Source organism: Narcine bancroftii, chromosome 10 (assembly GCF_036971445.1).
Source record: "Narcine bancroftii isolate sNarBan1 chromosome 10, sNarBan1.hap1, whole genome shotgun sequence".
Taxonomy (NCBI): Eukaryota; Metazoa; Chordata; class Chondrichthyes; order Torpediniformes; family Narcinidae; genus Narcine; species Narcine bancroftii.
In genome coordinates, this window is record NC_091478.1 from 47,226,869 (window position 1) to 47,250,737 (window position 23,869).

The 23,869-nt window shown below is 46.1% G+C and overlaps 1 protein-coding gene across 6 annotated transcripts in view; it reads left to right on the top strand.

Annotated features, from left to right (window-relative positions):
- The window catches only part of LOC138744533 (hexokinase-1-like), a 154,777-nt gene that overhangs the window by 73,627 nt on the left and 57,281 nt on the right, over positions 1-23,869 (top strand). For all 6 annotated transcript variants that reach the window (XM_069900860.1, XM_069900859.1, XM_069900863.1 and 3 more), the window contains 2 exons: positions 5,976-6,131; positions 7,994-8,227. In XM_069900860.1, the coding sequence (XP_069756961.1) occupies positions 5,976-6,131; positions 7,994-8,227 (390 nt within the window). The remainder of the gene's footprint in view (positions 1-5,975; positions 6,132-7,993; positions 8,228-23,869) is intronic.

Below are 23,869 nucleotides of genomic sequence, written 5' to 3' on the forward strand. Positions count from 1 at the left end.
AGACTAGATGGGTCGAAGGGCCTGTTTCTATACTGGTTCTAATCAGGTAGAGAACACGTGGAAGTGAGACCACAGGTTGAAACTGATGAAAGTTTTCAGTATCACGTGAGGACAGAATTTTGAGTATGAATAATGCACAAAACAACAGCAACTTAGTCACCGATGTACCAGCAACATCACTGAGTTGGACTGAAACTAGAATGGTTCCTGGTTTCCCATAAAGAGATGGACATAGATTGGGGACAAACAGGAGACTGCAGATGCTGGAATCTGAAGATAAGTCCGCTGGAGAATGTCTATGGGTCGACCAGCACCAGTGGGAGTGGAAAGAAAGTCTTTGAAAACCATTGAGTGGCGATGGAGTAGTTGACAAGCTATGACTGCACCTACCCTTTTACCACTGTTCCTTCCAGTAACTAGGTACCCATTCATTGAGGTTTTACACCATGGAAACAGGCCCTTAGGCTCAACTTTGTCCGTGCTGACAAAATTGCCCACACAAGCTAGTCCCATTTTCCTGCATTTGCTCCATATTCCACTAAACGGAGAGCGCAACGCTGTTACAGTGCCAGCGATGGGGACTTGGGTTCGAATCCTGTGCTGTCTGTAAGGAGTTTGTTTGTGTGAGTTTTCCCCGGAGGCACCAGTTTCCTCCCACTGTTTGAAATGTACTGGCGTTGTTGGTCAATCGGGTGTAATTGGGTGGCACAGACTCGTGGGCTGAAATGGCCTGTTATGGAGCTGTATGTCTAAATTTATTATTTTTTAATTTGAAAACCATTCCTATCCATGTATCTGCCAAAATGTCTCTTAATAATTGCAATTATCCCTGCCTCTGGCAGCTGATTCCGTATACCCATCACTGTCTTGTGTGGAAAAGATGCCCTTCCAGTTTCTTTTATATCTTGCCCTCACCTTCAATCCATGGCCTCTCGTGTTTGATTCTCTTACCATGGGTAAAAAAAACTCTGATAATTTACTTTATCTATTACTCTCATAATTTTAAAAACCTCCATATGTTCCTCCTCCAATCTCCTGCTCCAGGGAGAAACGTCCAAACCTCTCCTTATTATCTTTCTAGGTGTGGGCATTTCTTCCAATTTAGCCTCCTGCGTTAGGTGATCATGATGCAAAACGAAATGCAGACTGGGTGATTGCTTTAAACAATGTCTCATTACACCACCTGCAAACGTGCTGGAGAAGCTCAGCTGGCCATGCAGCACCAATTGGAAGTAAAGGGGAACCAACAGTTCAGGCCTGAGCTCCTCATCATGTATCGGCAAAAAATAGACAGGTTTCTGAATAAAAAGATGGGGTGAGGAGGAGAGGAGAGGATAGAGGAAGGGGCAGGGGGAGCAGCACAGGCTAACAGGCACTGGCAACACTAGGGGGGGTGTGGACCACTCCGGGTGACACCATCAGACAGGGTGACACCAAAATGACTATGTCTATAAAATGTCAGCAGAAAATTATTTTTTATTAAAACATCCCTGCAGTTAGTTATAACAATAAAAACATTTTCTGTAAGCCCAGCTTACATGAATCAATAGACCTACAAGGTTAAAACTGTATGCTCATTTAAATTTTGAACCTTCTAATGCGCTCCGGTTAAAACTGTCATTATTACCCAATGACAATGTCACTTCGAACCACGTGGTTTCGTCTGCACGCGCTACAAACACGCACTGTTGTTTTCGTCACTGCTGGTGTTTTTATAGTTGCTGCTTTTGTCAAATTCTCTGGTGTTTTGGTATTGTAATTAGTATCTGTTTTCTTACTGAATTTTCACTTCAACCTCATGAAATGATGTAAACGTAAATACATTTAGGCTGTACATATGATATTGTAATTTAAAGGTGTAATTTTAATTTTGCTAGTTATTTATCTCACTACTATTGCCGTTATATTCAGTGATACACAGGAATTATGACTTGCATTAGTACAAAAGGATTCTGTATGGTCTGGTGCGAAAGGAAGTCCATGGGGTGGGGGGTTGACACCATGAGCTACCGCACTGGGTGACACCAACCCTGGTGAAGCCACTGCGAACAGGTCATAGGTGGGTCCAGGTCGGAGGATGAAAGAGAAAGAAAGCTGAGGTGATGGGGGAGAGGGTTGATGGTAGCTCTTTGTTAAGAGAGGGAAAGGGTGGGGAGCTGGGGGACAGGAGACACAGGAAGCGGAAAAGAAGAGAGAGTTGGGAGAGGGGTTGACAGAATTTCAATATTGTCTGGTCGGAGGATGCCCAAACAGATTATACAGTGATGCTCCTCTAATTTGCAGATAGCCTCGGTTTGACAGTGTATGCCGGTGTGGCAATGTGTCTGCAAGGGTGCCCCTGAGCTTCCATTTATCTGTCCCTATACTTTTCTACCCCATTCCCACTGACCTTTCATTCTCTAGCATCCCTACACTGTTCGAACAATATCTAATGCGAGCTCAAGGAACAGCACCTCATCTTCCATCAAGGCCTTAAACATCCATAACTGGCATTGGCAAGAGATATTAGGTCAGTGAACATCCTGCTCTTTGATGAAGGTCTTCAAGCCAAAGTGATGACAATTCCTTTGCTGGCCCATCCCCCACTGATGCTGATCAACCCTGAGTTTCTTCAACACCCTGGGGATCTTGATCTCCTACACTCCCCAGAGAGAGGGTCCTGAATTACTTCAGTCCAGCTTGACCCATCACGTGCCAGTCACTCATGTAGTGAGATCCCCTGAATATACACTCAGCCAATCACCAGAATGAACAGCGACCTGAGTGGAGCAGCATCATGTTGGCAGAGGGGCAGGGGTCAGGGGCAAATGCTACCATAGTATGCTAGGGGCATTGGGAGGGTAAATAGACACAGTCTTTATCCCAGTGGAAGGAAAGAGCTGTACCACAGGATATGATCGACTCCAAAATCGTCACTTTGTACAAAAACAAGGTGATAGGAGTGTCTGCAACAACTACAGGGGTATCTCCCTCCTGAGTATTGTTGGCAAAGTCTTTGCTCATGTAACCCTGGCACATCTACAAACTCTGGCAGAATGGGTCTACCCTGAGTCTCAATGTGGTTTTCGCACAGGGAGGTCAACTGTCGACATGATTTTCTCACTCCATCAACTCCAGAAGTGCAGCGAACAACAGAAACCTCTCTTTGTCGCTTTCATCGACACTCCATCAACCCCAGAAGTGCAGTGAACAACAGAAAACCTCTCTTTGTCGCTTTCATCGACTTGACCATGGCATTTAATCTGGTTAGCAGGGATGGGCTCTTTCAGATTCTCCTCAAGATCGGCTGTCCCCCAAAACTCCAGAGTATCATCAAGTCATTCCATGATGACACGAGGGCTACTGTTCAGTATGATGGCAGGTTATCAGTCCCCAACACTATTCGTAGTGGAGTCAGACAAGGATGTGTTGGCCCCAACATTATTTGGCATCTTCTTCTCTCTGCCACTGAAGCACACGCTTAGGATGTTAATGGAAGGCGTCTACATGCACGCCAGGTCTGATGGGTGGCTGTTCAACCCTGTGCACCTGAGAGCAAGTACAAAAGTGTGAAAGTTCTTACTACATGATGTGCTCTGGGCCGATTATGCTGCTAGAACCTCGCACACCATGCAGCAACTACAGACTCTCATGGATGCAAGGACTTCAGCCTAAAGAAAACAAATGTCCTTGCCCACAACATAGTGGAGGCACTGGTCATTACCATCAACAACTGCGATCTGGAAGTGGTCCATGAGTTCACATACTTGGGGTCAACCAGTAGTGGCTCTCTCTCCCTTGATGCTGAAATCAATAGATGTATCGGCAGAGCAGCATCGATCCTTGCTCAACTCTCGTCGCTGGTCAAGGAGAATCAGAAACTTGCTACAAAGACCAAGACTGCTGTGTACAATGCATGCGTTATTAGACCCTCCTGAATTGTAGCAAGACTTGGACCACCTACTCCAAGCGGGAGAGGAAACTCAACAGTTTTCACCTGTACAGCCCTCACCGCATCCTCGGCATCAAGTCCCAAATTCTGAGGTCATCTCCCGCGCTGGACTTTTCACAATGTCCATGCCTCTAAGACTATGCGGACTGTACTGGTTGGGCCATGTCCGCTGACAGAGCTCAAAACTTTCTTTGCATCTTAGTGACAGAAACTGAATGCAATGTTCAGTGTAGTCGGTCTACAATTCAAGCATGAACTTTTCTGGTTAATAGTTCACTGAATCAGCGGAGCTCTCGTGTACTTTCGGAAGATGCAGCTCAGGTGGGGGGTCAGTTGTGTTGTTAGTGCCTTTGGACAGTACTGTTGGAAGATCACTCAGAGAGTGGTGGCAAAATGGAATGATCTTCCAAATGAGATAGTTGTGGCAGGGTCCTTTCTGTCATTTAAGAGAAGGTTGGATGTGTACATGGAAGTGAGGGGGTTGGAGGATATTGGCGGAGAGCGGGAGGATTGAGCTAGTGGAGTTGTTCTAGTGAACCGGTGTGGACTCGAAAGGCCGACATGGCCTGTTTCCACTCTGTAAATGGTTATATGGTTATATGGCTATATGAAGGATGGTAGACTGCTAAAGGACATCCTCTATGGAGAACTAGCAATAGGCAAGAGGAACGTTGATTGATCCTGATTTCGCTTCAAGGACCTCTGCCAACGTGACCTAAAAGCCTTAAAAATCAACACAGAATGCTGGGAGACAACCACAACAAACGGTGAGGTCCTCTTCACCAACACCTAAAGCAAGGAGAGAAAGTGATCTTGAGTCAGTTTGAAGGGCAGAGAACAAAGTGAAGAGCACAGCGGACAACAATTCAATGATGCCCTACGAATATAGCAACTGTGGCAGAGCCGACCATTCCAGGATTGGCCTCAATAGCCACAGTCAACACTGCTCAGCAAACCAGTGACTACCAGAAGCACAGTACCCATTGTCAACCACAACTGACGGACACCACATATTCCAGTGGAGGGTAGTCTAAAACTAGAGGGCATAAGGTGTTTTCAGTGCTAGGCCTCCGCTTCGAGGCCAGCTGCAGTGGCAGTTAAAAATTTTAAACTTAACCTGTTCATGGAGCAGTACTAAAAGACTACCCCTGTGCTGCTTCATGTAGAACGGCGCCTTGGTGCTTTGTCTGGAGCCACTGTAGGCAAGGCGAAAGCTGACCCCCCCCCCCCGATGGCCCCTGCCTTGAGGGGGTCATGGAGGGTGAGGGTGAACGAGATGGGTCACAGGCTGACAACATCACCATGACGTAATCAGCCAGCCACTTGCAGTGGCATTACTTTCCTGCAGGGTGGCGGAGCGCAGCGCTCCACCGCTGTCACTTCCCCCAAGGGGGAATGTAGTCAGCACCTTGGAACCGACCAGGACGCATTCATGGAGGTCAGTCTCCCAACGTAAGAGCGGAGAATCTCTGCCTCTACACTTGGGTTGTTGGACTGTATGAAAGGGCCTATAATTTAAGGTGAGAAGGGAAAGATTTAAAAGCAACCTGAGGGGCACATTTTCCACACACAGGGTAGTGGGAAGATGGAGCGAGCTGCCTGAAGAAGTGGTAGAGATGGAGACCATTTGTAACATTTGGATAGGTTCATGGATAGGAAAGGCTGTGGGCCAAATGCAGGCAAATGAGACTAGTTAATGCAGCCAACTTGAGGGTTGAAGGGCCTGCTGCTGTGCTATAAAACACTCTGTCAGTGCTGCCTTGCTGTGTGCACTGTTGGTGTTAATTATGCCTTGTGATCCCACTGTGCATTTATCAGCATTGCAATCGGATGTCAGGTTGTGTGGGGGAATAACGGCACTTGTTTGATGAACCTCTGAGGGGAATCGTTTCTCATTGTTTCATTTTATGCATGACAGTGACTTGTTTTTAACCATCCTACCCTTGGCACTTGTTGGTTTCTGTCTGATAAAGTGATGAAAGAAGGGAATAATTCATTTGACATGAACCCTTTTTTAAAATCTTGTTTCCTTGTGGTATTTCAGGTTTGAGAAAATGATTTCTGCAATGTACCTGGGCGAAATTGTAAGACTCATCCTGGTCAAGCTAGCTCAAAATGGTATGCTGTTCAAAGGGAAGGCTTCATTCAAACTCCTCACCAAAAGATCACTGGATGTTCATCATGTTGCTGAAATCATGAAGTAAGAGCCTGAGACCAGACCATGGTGGAGGGGAGATAGATGGGGCAGGGGGAGGTGGAGGGAGAGGGTGAATTTTCAAGGTAAACTTACTGGACTCATAATACCAAGGGATGAATTTACAATCCCAGGACAGGAATTCTAATGTTTAGCATTACTGATGAGGTGATTAAAATAATTAAATAAGATGGAGATTTTTTTTGTCAAGGCATATGCTGAGCATCAACCCACATGATTGTTGTAATAGACCTGCCACATTCCTTTTAAGGAAGGAACTCTACTGCCCTTAACCAGTCACACTTACCTGTGACCCTTGACGCACACAAGGATGGTTCACCCTTCAATGCCCTTGAAGATCACGTAGCTGGTCAAACTAGTATGTTTCAGTTCCAGAATAGCTCCAACAACCTGTCCTGGTGCAACGACATGGGTGTGACAGCCAAGAAAGTACTTCCACGGGAGCCTGGGGGAGTTCAGCATGTTCCCAGCATCCTTTAACAACTTTTACAGATGCCCCATTGAGAATATCCAGGCAGGATTCATCACTGCGTGGCACGGGAGCTGCTCCACCCAACTGCAGAGAGCTGTGAATCTTAGCAACTGACTGTGCAAATACAACCAGACAAAACAGCGTTTCTCCAGACCATGATGCACACACGTAATACACAGCACATAAAAATCACATAAAGATAGATAGAAATAAATATTTTGGAATCATTTAAATCAGCTCAGTCCATCACCTCCCCTTGCCCTCCATCGACTCTATATACACATCCCACTGCCTTAGAGAGCAGCTAACATATTAAAGGAATCATCCTTCCCCAGCCACATTCTCTTAAAGTTCAAATGTTTTGCCAGAGTGCACATACAACATTATGTACAACCCTGAGATCCTTTTTCCTGCACTTATTGGTAGTGAAAAGAAAACTGTACTCGAAAAGATACGAGTACATGTAAATAAATAAAGAAATGTAAACAAACTGACTACAATACAGAGAAAACCTTCTGTTGGGAAAATCACGCACCACCTGAGTCAAGGACAATTTCTTTCCCTCTGCTATCAGAGGGTCCTGAATGAACCTCCCATTAGGAAAATAACATTGCCCTTGCTCCATTCTAACTGATCTCTCTCTGTCACTCTGTTTTGAGTTTATTTGCTGTACTTATGACTTGCTGGTCAGCACACAAAACAAACTTTTCATTACCTCAGTAAACATGACCATAAACTTCAGCTCAGCACATTTCTAATAAAACGTGTACAGGATTGGAATGTAGAATGTCTCTGTCCAACCTATCAGTCTGATAATTAAGAGAGAGCTGGTCCTAATGAACTTATAGCTGATACCTGACCACCAATGTTCCAGTTTCGCTCATCACAGTGTATGAGGGCATAAAAAAGTAGAAGCAGGACTTAGCGACATGACCCTAGAGCCAACTTACCTTTGCAGTCAGGTAATGCTAATTCAACGATTCATCCACATCCCATCCATTTGCTCTGGTGCCCAAACATCGGTACGGTCAATAATTAAACAGCCACAGTGCACTTAGAATTCCATCAGTTTACAACATTCTCATCAGCTTAAAAATATCCTTAAAGGCCTATGATTATTAAACCCTAATTCTGATATTATGCCCCGATTCACAGACGTTCTGCAGCAAGGCAATAGCCATTGAGCATTGATTTTGTCATTCCCAGGAAATTGGCTCAGCTCATGGAGATCCTTTCACACCCCTGATGACCATGGGAGTAGTCTGTAAATCCACAGATGCCTTCACTGGAATCAATCCTGTAATTCTACTCTACATTGTTCCTAGAATTGTACACTCGAGGATGTGACCATTCGCTATTTTTGTTCACCATTTAGCAACAAATCCGGGATGGAAAATACAATGCAGATACTGACAGATCTGGATCTTAACCCTTCTGTAAAAGACTGCATGGTTGTGCAACACATTTGCATGATTGTATCAAAACGTTCTGCAAATCTTTGTGCTGCAACGTTGGCCTCCATTTTGTTACGGTTGAAAAGAAATAAGAAGATGAAGCGACTCAGAACAACCGTGGGCATTGATGGGACGGTATACAGAACTATGCCCCAGTAAGTTAACGTCAGAACCACTGTGGGCATTGATGGGTCGATAGACAGAACGGTGCCAAAGTAAGTTAATGTCAGAACCACTGTGGGCATTGATGGGACGATATACAGAATGGTACCCCAGTAAGTTAATGTCAGAACCATTCTGGGCATTGTTGGGATGGTAGACAGAACTGGGACCCAGTAAGTTAATTACAGAACCTCTGTGGGCATTGATGGGTTGGTATACAGAACTGGGCCCCAGTAAGTTAGTGTCAGAACCTCTGTGGTCATTGATGGGACAGTATACAGAACTGGGCCACAGTAAGTTAATGATGGTACCTCTGTGGGCATTGATGGGATGGTATACAGAACTAGGCCCCAGTAAATTAATGTCAGAATCTCTGTGGGCATTGATGGGACGGTATACAGAACTGCGCCCCAGTAATTAAACATCTGAACCACTGTGGGCATGAATGAGACGGTATACAGAACTGGGCCCCAGTAAGTTAATGTCAGAACCTCAGTGGTCATTGATGGGACAGAATACAGAACTGGGTCACAGTAAATTAATGACAGTACCTCTGTGGGCATTGATGGGACAGTATACAGAAATGGGCCACAGTAAGTTAATGTCAGAATATCTGTGGGCACTGATGGGACGGTATACAGAACTGGGCCCCAGTAAATTAATTACAGAACCTCTGTGGGCATTGATGGGTTGGTATACAAAACTGGGCCCCAGTAAGTTAATGTCAAAACCTCAGTGGTCATTGATGGGACAGAATACAGAACTGGGTCACAGTAAGTTAATGACAGTACCTCTGTGGGCATTGATGAGATGGTGTACAGAACTAGGCCCCAGTAATTTAAAGTCAGAACCTCTGTGGATATTGATGGGATGGTATACAAAACTGGGCCCCAGTAAGTTAATGTCAGAACCTCAGTGGTCATTGATGGGACAGTATACAGAAATGGGCCACAGTAAGTTAATGTCAGAATATCTGTGGGCACTGATGGGACGGTATACAGAACTGGGCCCCAGTAAATTAATTACAGAACCTCTGTGGGCATTGATGGGTTGGTATACAAAACTGGGCCCCAGTAAGTTAATGTCAAAACCTCAGTGGTCATTGATGGGACAGAATACAGAACTGGGTCACAGTAAGTTAATGACAGTACCTCCGTGGGCATTGATGAGATGGTGTACAGAACTAGGCCCCAGTAATTTAAAGTCAGAACCTCTGTGGACATTGATGGGATGGTATAAAGGACTGGGCCCCAGTAACTTAATATCAGAACCTCTGTGGGAATTGATGGGACTGTATAGAGCAGGGGTGTCAAACTCAAATTCACGGTGGGCCAAAATTAAAAACTTGGACTAAGTCGAGGGCCGAACTAAATATTTATTGAAAATTTTCAACAACATCTGCATGTTTTCTCTTCTTTCAACATATGTAATGTTAAACTTTAGGATATAACTTTAGGAGGATAATGTTACAGGTCAGGAGTAGGTAGCTCAAGTTCACCCTTTGCTTGACCTGAGGGAAACATATTTGGTCCCTGTGGAGATGTAGTCAGTATTCACAGGCTGTGTCCATTTTGGCCTGCATCAGGACTCAGCATTTCCTGCTCACTCCTCAGCCTCTAGGCCTCTATTCACCCTCGACCCACCATCCCTCTACCTGACCAGTCCTTTACCCAACCTCTACTCACCCCTCACTCCACTCGCTCTGCCTCTACCCACCCCATCCTATACCCGCCCCTCTACTGCCTCTCCCCTCAACCTGTTCCTCCCTCTACCCGTCTCTCACCCTCTAATCACCCCTCCCCTACTCGCCCTGCCCCTCCCCTTTTACCTCTTCCCTATCCACCCCTCTTTCTACTCATCCCTCCCTCTAACTGCCCCTCGCACCACCATAACTTCTCCTGCCCATTACTCCTCACCTACACCCTCTGCCCACCCCTGCTTACCCACCCACTCAGGCCCAGCGCGCTGCCGATCAGCCTTTGCGGAACAGCGGGGGCCGTGCGCAGCCTGCCATGTCCGTCGTGCCGACAGGAAATCACAGGCGCTCGCCAATCCGCCGCATTGCTCGACAGGTGGGAGAAGTGACTGGTTGTGCGGGGAGCCTTCCAACTGGCTTGCCGGCTGATGACATCGACAGACTTCTCGTGTTACAATTTTGTTTTCCCCATTCTCAAAGTTTGCATGGTCAACCTGCAACACTCTTGCTCCCTCCGCGTCCTGTGGATCTGATGCCCGGGTGTTGTTAGGATTCCCAGCAGAAGGTTTGTGGAACTTTACCATTCTGGATTCCTTTTTGAGAATATTCTGGCCATCTTTTAAGGGGGGTGGTTTTAGGGGGGAGGGATAGTTAGGGGGTGGGGAAGGATGTGCAATAAAGGGGGAGGATGGTGGGGGTGACATTACCAAAAAACAGCATCGGCTCTCGCAGCAGGGCGGGCCACCTCTAATACATTTTTGAAATGATCTTGCGGGCCAAATATAATTATATCGCGGGCCAAATTTGGCCCGCGGGCCAGAGTTTGACATGTGTGGTATAGAGAACTGCGCGCTAGTAAGTTAATGTCTGAACCACCGTGCGCATTGATGTATCAACTTGGCCCCAGTAAGTTAATGTCAGAACCTCTATGGGCTTTATACTATATACATATTGGTGCCCCAGTAAGTTATTCTCAGAACCATTGTGAGCATTGATGGAACAGTATACAGAACTGCGCCCCAGTAATTTAACATCTGAACCACTGTGGGCATTGATGGGACGGTATACAGAACCATGCACTAGTAAGTTAATGTCAGAACCTCTGTGGGCATTGATGGGACGGTATACAGAACTGGGCCCCAGTAAGTTAATGTCTGAAAACCTGTGGGCATTGATAGGACAGTATACAGAATTGGGCATCAGTAAGTTAACATCTGAACATACATGGGCATTGATGGGACGGTATACAGAACTGGGCATCAGTAAGTTAATGTCAGAACCTCTGTGGGCATTGGTGGGATGGTATACAGAACTAGGCCCCAGTGAATTAATGTCAGAATCTCTGTGGGCATTGATGGGACGGTATACAGAACTGGGCCCCGTAAAGCTAATGTCAGAAACTCAGTCAGCATTGATGGGTTGGTATACAAAACTGGGCCCCAGTAAGTTAACATCTGAACCACTGTGGGCATTGATGGGATGAAATACAGAACAGTGCCCAAGTAAGCTAATGTCAGAACGTTTGTTTACATTGTTGGGATGGTATACAGAGCTGCGCCCCAGTAAGTTAATGTCAGACCCACTGTGGGCATTGATGGGATGGTATACAGAACTGGGCCCCAGTAAGTAAATGTGTGAACTTCTGTGGGCATCGATGGAAAGGTATACAGAACTGTTCCCCAGTAAGTTAATGTCAGAACTTATGTGGGCATTGATGGGATGGACCGGGGCCGGGGCCCGGACCAGGGCCGGGGCCGCTGCTGCTCTCCCTGTGCCCGGACTGGGGCCGCCGCCTCCCACTCCCTGTCCGGACCGGGGCCTCCGCCTGCCTCACTCGACCGAGGCCGGGGCCGCCGTCTCGGCCCCGGTCCGGGCAGTATGGACCGACCTAGGAGGGGAGGCAGGCCCCTCCAGCCCGGGTAAGAAACATGCATAGGAGAAGGCCACTCCGATATAAAACCTACGACCCAAGGACCTCGCTGCCACGTCCCAGCTTGCTTGGCCACGGCACACGAACCATGGGTGTAAAGGGTGGGGCCAGTACTGCGCGCACTGCACTCCACCTAAAAGCTCCTTTGCGCAGGCCCGAGGACAGGTCCACGTCCTCCCCCTCCACGTCCTCCCCCTCCACGTCCTCCCCCTCAAAAGATGCTCACAAACTCAAGCTAGCATGCTGGAACATCAGAACCATGCTAGACAAGGCTGACAGCCACCGACCTGAACGTCGGTCTGCCCTCATTGCACATGAACTACTCAGACTTGACATCGACATAGCCGCTCTCAGTGAAGTCCGCCTGGCAGATGTAGGCAGCCTCCAAGAACGCGGCACGGGCTACACACTCTACTGGTCTGGCAAGCCTTCGGATGAACGACGCCTATCTGGTGTAGGCTTCATGGTCAAGAGCTTCATTGCCTCCAAACTCGAAAACCTTCCGACAGGCCTCTCGGACCGAATCATGTCCATGCGACTCCCCCTTCAAAACAAGCGTCACATCACCCTCATCAGTGTCTATGCTCCAACCCTCCAGGCGGAACCAGCAGAAAAGGACAAGTTCTACACCAACCTGCGCAACCTCATCCAACGCACCCCTACAGCCGACAAGGTTGTCATCCTGGGCGACTTCAACGCTCGTGTCGGCAAAGACTCAGAAACCTGGCCAGGAATCCTGGGCAAGCATGGCGTCGGCAAGTGCAACGACAATGGGCGCCTCCTGTTGGTGCTCTGCGCAGAACAGCGGCTTGTCATTACAAACACCCTTTTTCAGCAGAGGGACAGCCTTAAGACCACCTGGATGCATCCCCGATCCAAACACTGGCACCTCCTGGACTACATCCTGGTGCGAGAAAGTGACAAACGAGATGTGCTCCACACCAGGGTCATGCCTAGCGCGGAATGCCACACTGACCACCGGCTGGTTCGCTGCAAGCTCAACCTTCACTTCAAACCAAAGCCCAGGAACAATAAAGCCCCCAGAAAGAGGTTCAATGTTGGAAACCTGCAGTCAGACGAAGCGAGAGGAAACTTCCAGGCAAACCTCAAAGCAAAGCTCGACGATGCAACCCGCCTCACGGACCCGTCCCCTGAAACCCTCTGGGATCAGTTGAAGACTACTATACTGCAATCCACTGAAGAGGTACTGGGCTTCTCCTCCAGGAAAAACAAGGACTGGTTCAACGAAAACAGCCAGGAAATCCAGGAGCTGCTGGCAAAGAAACGAGCTGCCCACCAGGCTAACCTTACAAAGACGTCCTGTCCAGAGAAGAAACAAGCCTTCCGTCGCGCATGCAGCCATCTTCAGCGCAAACTCCGGGAGATCCAAAATGAGTGGTGGACTAGCCTCGCCAAACGAACCCAGCTCAGCGCGGACATTGGCGACTTCAGGGGTTTCTACGAGGCTCTAAAGGCTGTGTACGGCCCCTCACCCCAAGTCCAAAGCCCGCTGCGCAGCTCAGACAGCAAAGTCCTCCTCAGCGACAAGATCTCCATCCTCAACCGATGGTCAGAACACTTCCAATCTCTTTTCAGTGCCAACCGCTCAGTCCAAGATTCCGCCCTGCTCCAGCTCCCTCAACAGCCCCTAAGGCTAGAATTGGATGAGGTTCCCACCCTGGATGAGACATATAAGGCAATCGAACAACTGAAAAGTGGCAAAGCAGCAGGTATGGATGGAATCCCCCCAGAAGTCTGGAAGGCTGGCGGCAAAAATCTGCATGCCAAACTGCATGAGTTTTTCAAGCTTTGTTGGGACCAAGGTAAACTGCCTCAGGATCTTCGTGATGCCACCATCATCACCCTGTACAAAAACAAAGGCGAGAAATCAGACTGCTCAAACTACAGGGGAATCACGTTGCTCTCCATTGCAGGCAAAATCTTCGCTAGGATTCTACTAAATAGAATAATACCTAGTGTCGCCGAGAATATTCTCCCAGAATCACAGTGCGGCTTTCGTGCAAACAGAGGAACTACTGACATGGTCTTTGCCCTCAGACAGCTCCAAAAAAAATGCAGAGAACAAAACAAAGGACTCTACATCACCTTTATTGACCTCACCAAAGCCTTCGACACCGTGAGCAGGAAAGGGCTTTGGCAAATACTAGAGCGCATCGGATGTTCCCCAAAGTTCCTCAACATGATTATCCAACTGCACGAAAACCAACAAGGTCGGGTCAGATACAGCAATGAGCTCTCTGAACCCTTCTCCATTAACAATGGCGTGAAGCAAGGCTGTGTTCTGGCACCAACCCTCTTTTCAATCTTCTTCAGCATAATGCTGAACCAAGCCATGAAAGACCCCAACAATGAAGACGCTGTTTACATCCGGTACCGCACGGATGGCAGCCTCTTCAATCTGAGGCGCCTGCAAGCTCACACCAAGACACAAGAGAAACTTGTCCGTGAACTACTCTTTGCAGACGATGCCGCTTTAGTTGCCCATTCAGAGCCAGCTCTTCAGCGCTTGACGTCCTGCTTTGCGGAAACTGCCAAAATGTTTGGCCTGGAAGTCAGCCTGAAGAAAACTGAGGTCCTCCATCAGCCAGCTCCCCACCATGATTACCAGCCCCCCCACATCACCATCGGGCACACAAAACTCAAAACGGTCAACCAGTTTACCTATCTCGGCTGCACAATTTCATCAGATGCAAGGATCGACAATGAGATAGACAACAGACTCGCCAAGGCAAATAGCGCCTTTGGAAGACTACACAAAAGAGTCTGGAAAAACAACCAACTGAAAAACCTCACAAAGATAAGCATATACAGAGCCGTTGTCATACCCACACTCCTGTTCGGCTCCGAATCATGGGTCCTCTACCGGCACCACCTACGGCTCCTAGAACGCTTCCACCAGCGTTGTCTCCGCTCCATCCTCAACATCCATTGGAGCGCTTACATCCCTAACGTCGAAGTACTCGAGATGGCAGAGGTCGACAGCATCGAGTCCACGCTGCTGAAGATCCAGCTGCGCTGGATGGGTCACGTCTCCAGAATGGAGGACCATCGCCTTCCCAAGATCGTGTTATATGGCGAGCTCTCCACTGGCCACCGTGACAGAGGTGCACCAAAGAAAAGGTACAAGGACTGCCTAAAGAAATCTCTTGGTGCCTGCCACAATGACCACCGCCAGTGGGCTGATAACGCCTCAAACCGTGCATCTTGGCGCCTCACAGTTTGGCGGGCAGCAACCTCCTTTGAAGAAGACCGCAGAGCCTACCTCACTGACAAAAGGCAAAGGAGGAAAAACCCAACACCCAACCCCAACCAACCAATTTTCCCCTGCAACCGCTGCAATCGTGTCTGCCTGTCCCGCATCGGACTTGTCAGCCACAAACGAGCCTGCAGCTGACGTGGACTTTTTACCCCCTCCATAAATCTTCGTCCGCGAAGCCAAGCCAAAGAAGAAGATACAGAACAGGGCGCTAGTAATTTAATGTCAGAACCACTGTGGGTATTGATGGGACGAAATACAGAACGGTGCCCAAGTAAGTTAATGTCAGACCCACTGTGGGCATTGATGGGACGAAATACAGAACGGTGCCCAAGTAAGCTAATGTCAGAACGTTTGTTTACATTGTTGGGATGGTATACAGAACTGCGCCCAAGTAAGTTAATGTCAGACCCACTGTGGGCATTGATGGGATGGTATACAGAACTGGGCCCCAGAAAGCTAAAGTCAGAAACTCAGTCGGCATTGATGGGTTGGTATACAGAACTGGGCCCCAGTAAGTTAACATCTGAACCACTGTGGGCATTGATGGGACGAAATACAGAACGGTGCCCAAGTAAGCTAATGTCAGAACTTATGTGGGCATTGATGGGACGGTATACAGAACTGGGCGCTAATAATTTAATGTCAGAACCACTGTGGGTATTGATGGGGCGAAATACAGAACGGTGCCCAAGTAAGTTAATGTCAGACCCACTGTGGGCATTGATGGGATGGTGTACAGAACTGGGCCCCAGTAAGTTAACATCTGAACCACTGTGGGCATTGATGGGACGAAATACAGAACGGTGCCCAAGTAAGCTAATGTCAGAATGTTTGTTTACATTGTTGGGATGGTATACAGAACTGCTCCCAAGTAAGTTAATGTCAGACCCACTGTGGGCATTGATGGGATGGTATACAGAACTGGGCCCCAGAAAGCTAAAGTCAGAAACTCAGTCGGCATTGATGGGATGGTATACAGAACTGGGCCCCAGTAAGTTAACATCTGAACCACTGTGGGCATTGATGGGACGAAATACAGAACGGTGCCCAAGTAAGCTAATGTCAGAACTTATGTGGGCATTGATGGGACGGTATACAGAACTGGGCGCTAGTAATTTAATGTCAGAACCACTGTGGGTATTGATGGGGCGAAATACAGAACGGTGCCCAAGTAAGTTAATGTCAGACCCACTGTGGGCATTGATGGGATGGTATACAGAACTGGGCACCAGAAAGCTAAAGTCAGAAACTCAGTCGGCATTGATGGGTTGCTATACAGAACTGGGCCCCAGTAAGTTAACATCTGAACCACTGTGGGCATTGATGGGACGAAATACAGAACGGTGCCCAAGTAAGCTAATGTCAGAATGTTTGTTTACATTGTTGGGATGGTATACAGAACTGCGCCCAAGTAAGTTAATGTCAGACCCACTGTGGGCATTGATGGGATGGTATACAGAACTGGGCCCCAGAAAGCTAAAGTCAGAAACTCAGTCGGCATTGATGGGTTGGTATACAGAACTGGGCCCCAGTAAGTTAACATCTGAACCACTGTGGGCATTGATGGGACGAAATACAGAACGGTGCCCAAGTAAGCTAATGTCAGAACTTATGTGGGCATTGATGGGACGATATACAGAACGATGCCCAAGTAAGTTAATGTCAGAACCTTTGTGGGCATTGATGGGATGGTATACAGCACTGGGCTCCAGTAAGTTAATTTCAGAACCTTTGTGGGCATTGATGGGATGGTATACAGCACTGGGCCCTGTCATGATAATGAGTATGTATGAGATGTACCTGAAGTCACGTGGTATGAGAGAGATATAAGAGCACAAGCAGGAGAACAAAGGAAACTGGAAAATAAAGACCATGAGAAGTTTACCTGATAAAACTTGTGTTTAATGTTTTATTAACTTCACATTTCGGGCCACAAATGTGACATTGGCGACGAGGATGAAAGAAGCTTGAAGAAAATTAAAGACTAAACAAGATTACAGAGGATTACAGACAACTTCAAGGTGATAAGAATTTTCTCTTTGCTTCAGTACTTTTGGGGCTGGAATATTTCCTCATGGCTGGTGCAGATGGTGACTTTCTAACACATAGTGGAATTGCTCATTTTGACCCAACGGGTGATGCAAGTACTGTAAGTGTGAAGTGGAAGGCATGGCTGGAAGAATTTGAATCCTACGCTTACAGTCGTGGCCTATTTCTAGATACCGGTACAGTTGAACAAAAAGCGCAGAGAAGGGCATTACTTCTTTTCACGGCTGGACCCGCAGTTCGGGAAACTTTAAAGACACTTTTGAATACTGGAAGAAAGGATGAGTACCGGAAAGCGGTAGATGCATTAAATGCACACTATGTAGTGACACCGAATGCTACATTTCAACACCATTTGTTTCGGAGAACGAGACAAGAAGATGGCCAGACAATTGCTCAGTACGTGATGAGACTACGCCAGCTAGCTGTTGGATGCAATTACATGCCAGCCGATTTGGACAACCAATTACTGGATCAAGTCATACAGCACTGCAGATCAGATAAACTCAGAAGACGTCTACTGGAAAGAGGGAGTGAGTTGGAACTCACCGATGCTTTAACCATTGCTGCTGCATTAGAGGCTGTTGAAGGGCAATTTCATACTATGACCCTGAAAGACAACTCAAGCCAGCAAATTAAGAGGCTCTCACATCGCCATAACCAGCCAAGATATACGTCGACACAGGACATGGAGTGTTATCGATGTGGAAACCGAGGTCACTTTGGAAAAGACTCATATTGCCTGGCCAAAGGCAAAGTTTGCAGAAAGTGTGGAGGTAAAGACCACTTTGCAAAGAAGTCCAATGCAGACCAGAAGAGGAAGAGTACAACTTCCAAAGGCAAAGCCTGGGGGATAGGAAAGTATCCTGGAAAGAAAGATACCATTCGCCAGATAGACGGTGACAATGATGATACCCAGGAGGAACAGAGTTGTTACCAATTTACGTTGAATGAAGTACATCATGAGAAGGTCCCAGTGATCATTGGTGGAGTGACAGTGCAGGTCATTGTAGACTCAGGCAGTGACAGTAATGTGATTGATCGACATTTATGGGAGAAGTTGAAAAGGAAAAAGATCATCTGTACCTCAAAGAAGTGTTCCAAGAAACTGTATCCATACACAGCAACCAAGCCATTGCAGACCATTGGATGTTTTACTGCAACTGTTGAAGCTGGAGATAAGTACACCGAAGCAGAGTTTATGGTCATAGAAGAGAGGGGAGAACCATTGTTGAGTAGAAGAAGCAAGACCTGGCAATACTTCATATTGGAGCTTGTGTCAATTCAATTCAGTCATACGAGGATATGAAGCAAGAATTCCCCGCAGTCTTCCAAGGAGTAGGAAAGCTGAAAGGTCGACAATTGAAGCTAGCGGTAGATGAAACGGTCAAACCCAAAGCACAACCAATGCGCCGAACTCCGTTTGGACTTCGTGGGAAAGTCGAAGCCAAAATTAAAGAATTGATCGAACAAGACATTATAGAACCGGTGGAACATTCGACACAATGGGTCAGTCCCGTAGTGATTGTGCCCAAACCAAAGGGTGACATAAGACTATGTGTTGACATGAGAATGGCCAATGAAGCTATAATTAGAGAACGACACCCTATACCAACAGTGGAGAAAATACTTCAAGAACTAACTACCAGCGAGAGGAGTCACGTGATGGAGTAGTGGCCGGACGGTGAACTCCAGCCCTCTCCAGAAAAGTCGGGAAAAACAAAGAAAAACACAAAGGCACAGAAATAAAAGTTACAGAAAAGTGAGTATAAAGGTGGAAAGAAGATGGCGACAAAAAAAGAAAAATCGAAAGCAACGGTAAGAAGAGAGGAAGAGAAGACAAAGGAGGAAAAAGGTGAAGGCCTTACCTGTCCGAAGAGGCCCGCTGCGGAGAGAGAAACCCGCTCCATCAGGTCGGTAAATAATGGACTACAAAAATGGCTCGCAGAGCCGAGTTAAAGTGCGCAACCGCGCATGCGCGAGGAGTCGCGCATGCGCGATGCGCATGAAAAGAAACACACCGACGGGAGGGGGACCAGCTGGGGAGTCAATCTCCACAGCCGGCAACGACAGCTGCAGAACACCTGCAGCAAGAAGAGACCACAGAAGACAATAGAAACAAGAAAGAAGAGGAGGAAAGGGCAACAAAGAAACAACAGATGGTCAACCCAGAGGAAGAAGAAGAGGAAGAGTATGGTGAAATAGAAGAAGAAAAGAAAGGCAAGGTAAAGGATATACTTGCTCTTATTAAAGGATACATGGAGTCATTTAAAGAATGGCAAACACAGGAATTTAAGGATTTAAGAAAAAGAATAAACAACACAGAAGAGAAAATAAATAAAATGGAGATGACCTTAACAGAAATGGGAAAGAAAATGGACAAGATAGAAGAGCGGGCAGTAGCAGCAGAAATGGAGGTAGAAGACTTAAAAAAGAAATTGGAGAAATCTAATAAAAAAACTAAAGAGACACAAGAACTACTAGCTCAAAAAATAGATACAATGGAAAACCATAACAGAAGAAATAACATAAAGATAGTGGGCCTTAAGGAAGATGAAGAAGGCAAGAATATGAGGGAGTTTATAAAAGAGTGGATCCCTAAGACCCTAGGATGTCCAGAACTACAGCATGAAATGGAAATAGAAAGGGCACATAGAGTATTGGCCTCTAAACCACAACCACAACAAAAACCAAGATCTATTGTAGTAAAATTCCTAAGATATACTACAAGAGAAAAGGTACTGGAGAAGACAATGGAAAAAGTAAGAGAGGGCAACAAACCACTGGAGTATAAAGGGCAAAAAATCTTCATTTATCCAGATATAAGTTTTGAACTCCTAAAGAAGAGAAAAGAGTTCAATACAGCAAAGGCGATTTTATGGAAGAAAGGGTATAAATTTATACTAAAGCATCCAGCGGTATTGAAAATATTTATTCCAGGACAACAAAACAGACTATTCTCGGATCCAGAAGAAGCACGAAAATTTGCAGAACAATTACAAAAATAGACTGAGGGAGGAAGATGGGTAATGAGAGTTAAAATGATCACGATTGATATGTATGTGGGTAAAGACAAAAATAGACTGAGGGATGAAGACGGGTAATGAGAGTAAAAATGATCACGATTGATATGTATGCGGGTAAAGAGGTATAAGAGTGAATAGAGACAATGAGCATACTTAGAGGAAAATATAGATAGTATAGACAAGAATTAATAAGGGAAGGTAATGGAATAGAGAGAATAAGGAGGGAATTAAAAGAGTGACCTTTGTGACATATGAAAAGTGAAATCTTTTCTGGGGGAGGCGGGGTGGGGGGAAATAGCGGTCACTGCAAAATCAGTTGACGCTTGCGAGTGGATTTGCAAATCCAAATGGAGAGGGGAGATGTGGTTGTCCGACAAGGGATAAAGGACAACTCAGGAGGTGAAGGGGAGATTGGGGATAAATAAGATAGAAATAGGAGAATAAGGAAAATGTTGGATGTTGTAGGAATGTTGTCTTATAAAGAGTTGAAAATAAGAAAACAGAAATGGAAAAGGAGGAAAGGTAATGATGGAAAAACGGAAAGAGAAGATAAACAAAATATAAAAGGGCTACGCTGAACTATATGTCTTTAAATATTAATGGAATACATAACCAAATTAAAAGGAAGAAACTACTAAATTTAAATGAATAAATGTATCCCATTAGAAAAAATAACAGATAGGTTAAGAAATAATATTGAAATATTCGAGCAAGTATAGGAGCCTTACATTAAATACAATAGCGAAAACCTACCGGGGACAAACAGTACCTAAGTTGAAGGAAGGAGAAGGAAAGAAAAGAATGGACTCAGTAGAATTTCTGGTGTAATTATGTTGAATGACAACATTGTCTGACTGGCTTAATGCAACCTAGATTGTATACCTAAAATGGATGAGAGTGGGGGGGTGGGGGGTGGTTTGGGAGGAAAGGGGGGGGTGAGAAAAAGTCACTGTATATGTGTGAAAAAGAAATAGTGTATATCATGGCTAATGTGATTTATGGTGTGAAAAATAAAAAATTTAAAAAAAAAAGAACTAACTACCAGCAAGGTATTCTCAAAAATTGATCTGAAATGGGGCTATCATCAATTAGAGCTGGATCCAGGTTCCCGAGATGTAACAACATTTGTGACTCACTGTGGATTGTATCGTTACAAGAGACTATCATTTGGAATTAATGCAGCTTCGGAGATCTACCAGTATGAAATCCATCGAGTGATTCAAGACATTCCTGGAGTTGCCAACATTTCTGACGACATCATAGTCCATGCACCAACGAAGGAAGAGCATGACAAACGGTTGAGGCGTGTACTATCTAGACTACAGGAGGCAGGCCTTACCGTGAATGGAAACAAGTGCCAGTTCGGTGTGTCAGAAATGGACTTCATGGGACACAGACTTACACGGGAAGGACTAAACCCTGCAAAGGCCAAGGTGAAAGCTATTGAAGAGGCACGTGCACCTCAGAACGCAACAAAGGTGAGGAGTTTCCTGGGATTGGTCAATTTTTGTGTAAAGTTCATTCCTAATTTCGCAACAGTGGCAGAACCACTAAGGAAACTAACCAGGAAAGGTGTACCATTTCATTTTGGATCTGAGCAGAAGAAAGCGTTCACAGCGCTGAAGCAAAGCCTGACAGATGCAAAAACTCTTGGATATTACGATCCGGCGGCATCAACCAAAGTCATAGCGGATGCCAGCCCGGTTGGTTTAGGAGCCATGTTGGTCCAGATGCATGATGGAGGACCAAGAATCATTGCCTATGCCAGCAGATCGTTATCAGATGTGGAAAGAAGATACTCTCAGACAGAGAAAGAAGCACTCGGACTTGTATGGGCCTGTGAGAGGTTCCATGCATATTTATACGGCATTGAATTTGAACTCATCACAGATCATAAGCCATTAGAGGTGATCTATGCACCTGGATCCAAACCATGTGCCAGAATAGAGAGATGGGTACTCAGACTACAACCCTAAAAATATAAAGTAATCCACATTGCAGGGAAAGCAAACATTGCTGATCCGCTGTCCAGATTGGTGAAGGATGGTGGTCCAAAATCCAAGTCAGAATTGGGAACAGAAACATAGAGCTTTGTATGCTTCGTAGCTATTCAGTCGACACCGAAAGCTGTGACTACGAAGGAAGTCGAGAGAGAATCCGAACGTGATCCAGAACTCAGGGAAGTAAGAGAATGCATACAGAGTGAACAATGGGACAAGTGTACTCACAAGGCTTACATTCCCATTAGAGACGAACTTTGTTGCATTGGACAGTGTGTATTGAGAGGTTGCAGATTGGTGATACCGCAAAGATTGAGACCAAAGATCGTATCCTTAGCGCATGAAGGACACCTAGGTATTGTTGGTACCAAGCAAAACCTCAGGACCAAGGTATTGTGGCCAGGTTGTGATAAAGACGCAGAGAAATTTGTTAAAACTTGTCACGGATGTCAAATCACAAGTAGGAGTAATCCGCCAGAACCGATCCGAGGACGCAACTTCCGACAGGACCATGGATCGACGTAGCTGTTGATTTTCTTGGACCTTTACCGACGGGTGAATCAATTATGGTAGTGATAGATTACTACAGCAGATACTATGAGTACGTGGTGTTGAAGTCCACAACCACTGAAAAAACAATACAAGCGTTAGCAGAGATATTCGCAAGATATGGATTACCTGTTACATTTTACTCTGACAATGGTCCACAATTCATTTCAGAGACATTTGTGGAATACATGAGGACCACAGGTATCCACCATCATAAAGTAACTCCGAAATGGCCACAAGCCAACGGAGAAGTAGAGAGACAAAATCAGTCCATTGAAAAACGATTGAGGATTGCACACGCAGAAGGACAAAATTGGCGAGAAGCATTGCTATCTTATGTGGCTGTCTATCGAGCAACGCCTCATGCAACCACTGGAAAAAGTCCTGCAGAAGCATTTTTTGGGAGAAAAATCCGCACAAAAGTGCCAGAAATAAAGGAAATCCGAGACGACCAGGAGATGAGGGACCACGATGCTGAAAAGAAAGGTGCAGCAAAGCTGTACACAGATTCGAAACGTGGAGCCAAGTACTCAGACATCATGCCAGGAGATAATGTTCTAGTGAGGCATGAAACTGGTGGTAAGCTAGACACACCTTATTACCATCAACCCTATACTGTCGTATCCAGAAGTGGCAGTATGGTGACAGTCAAGTCTCCGACTGGAGTCCTGTATAAGAGAAATGTATCAGGTGTAAAAAGGTACCAGTCCAGAGATACATCGAGCGAAGAGGTTGAAAGGCCAATACGAGATGCTGAAACTGAGAGACCTGATGATGTTCCAGAGGCAGTTACCAGCACTCCTGATGAAGTGACTAGAGCGCCAGAAACACCCGAAGCCGTGGCAAGCAGTATTGCCAACGCTGAGAGTGAACAACCGAGAAGCGACGACAATATCGCAGGCAGGCCGAAACGAAACCGGAAAGCGCCCAAACGATACGAAGACTTTGTGCCATAGTTTTAATAAGAACTTTGGGACAGTATTTAATCTTATATCATAAAGTGCATGTATGAGTGCTGTAGGAAGTAAATTTTATGTAGTTGAGTTATAGTATTACCATTAGTTACGATGTTTGTATGTTTCCGAGGGATATTGGTAAGTGAAGGTAA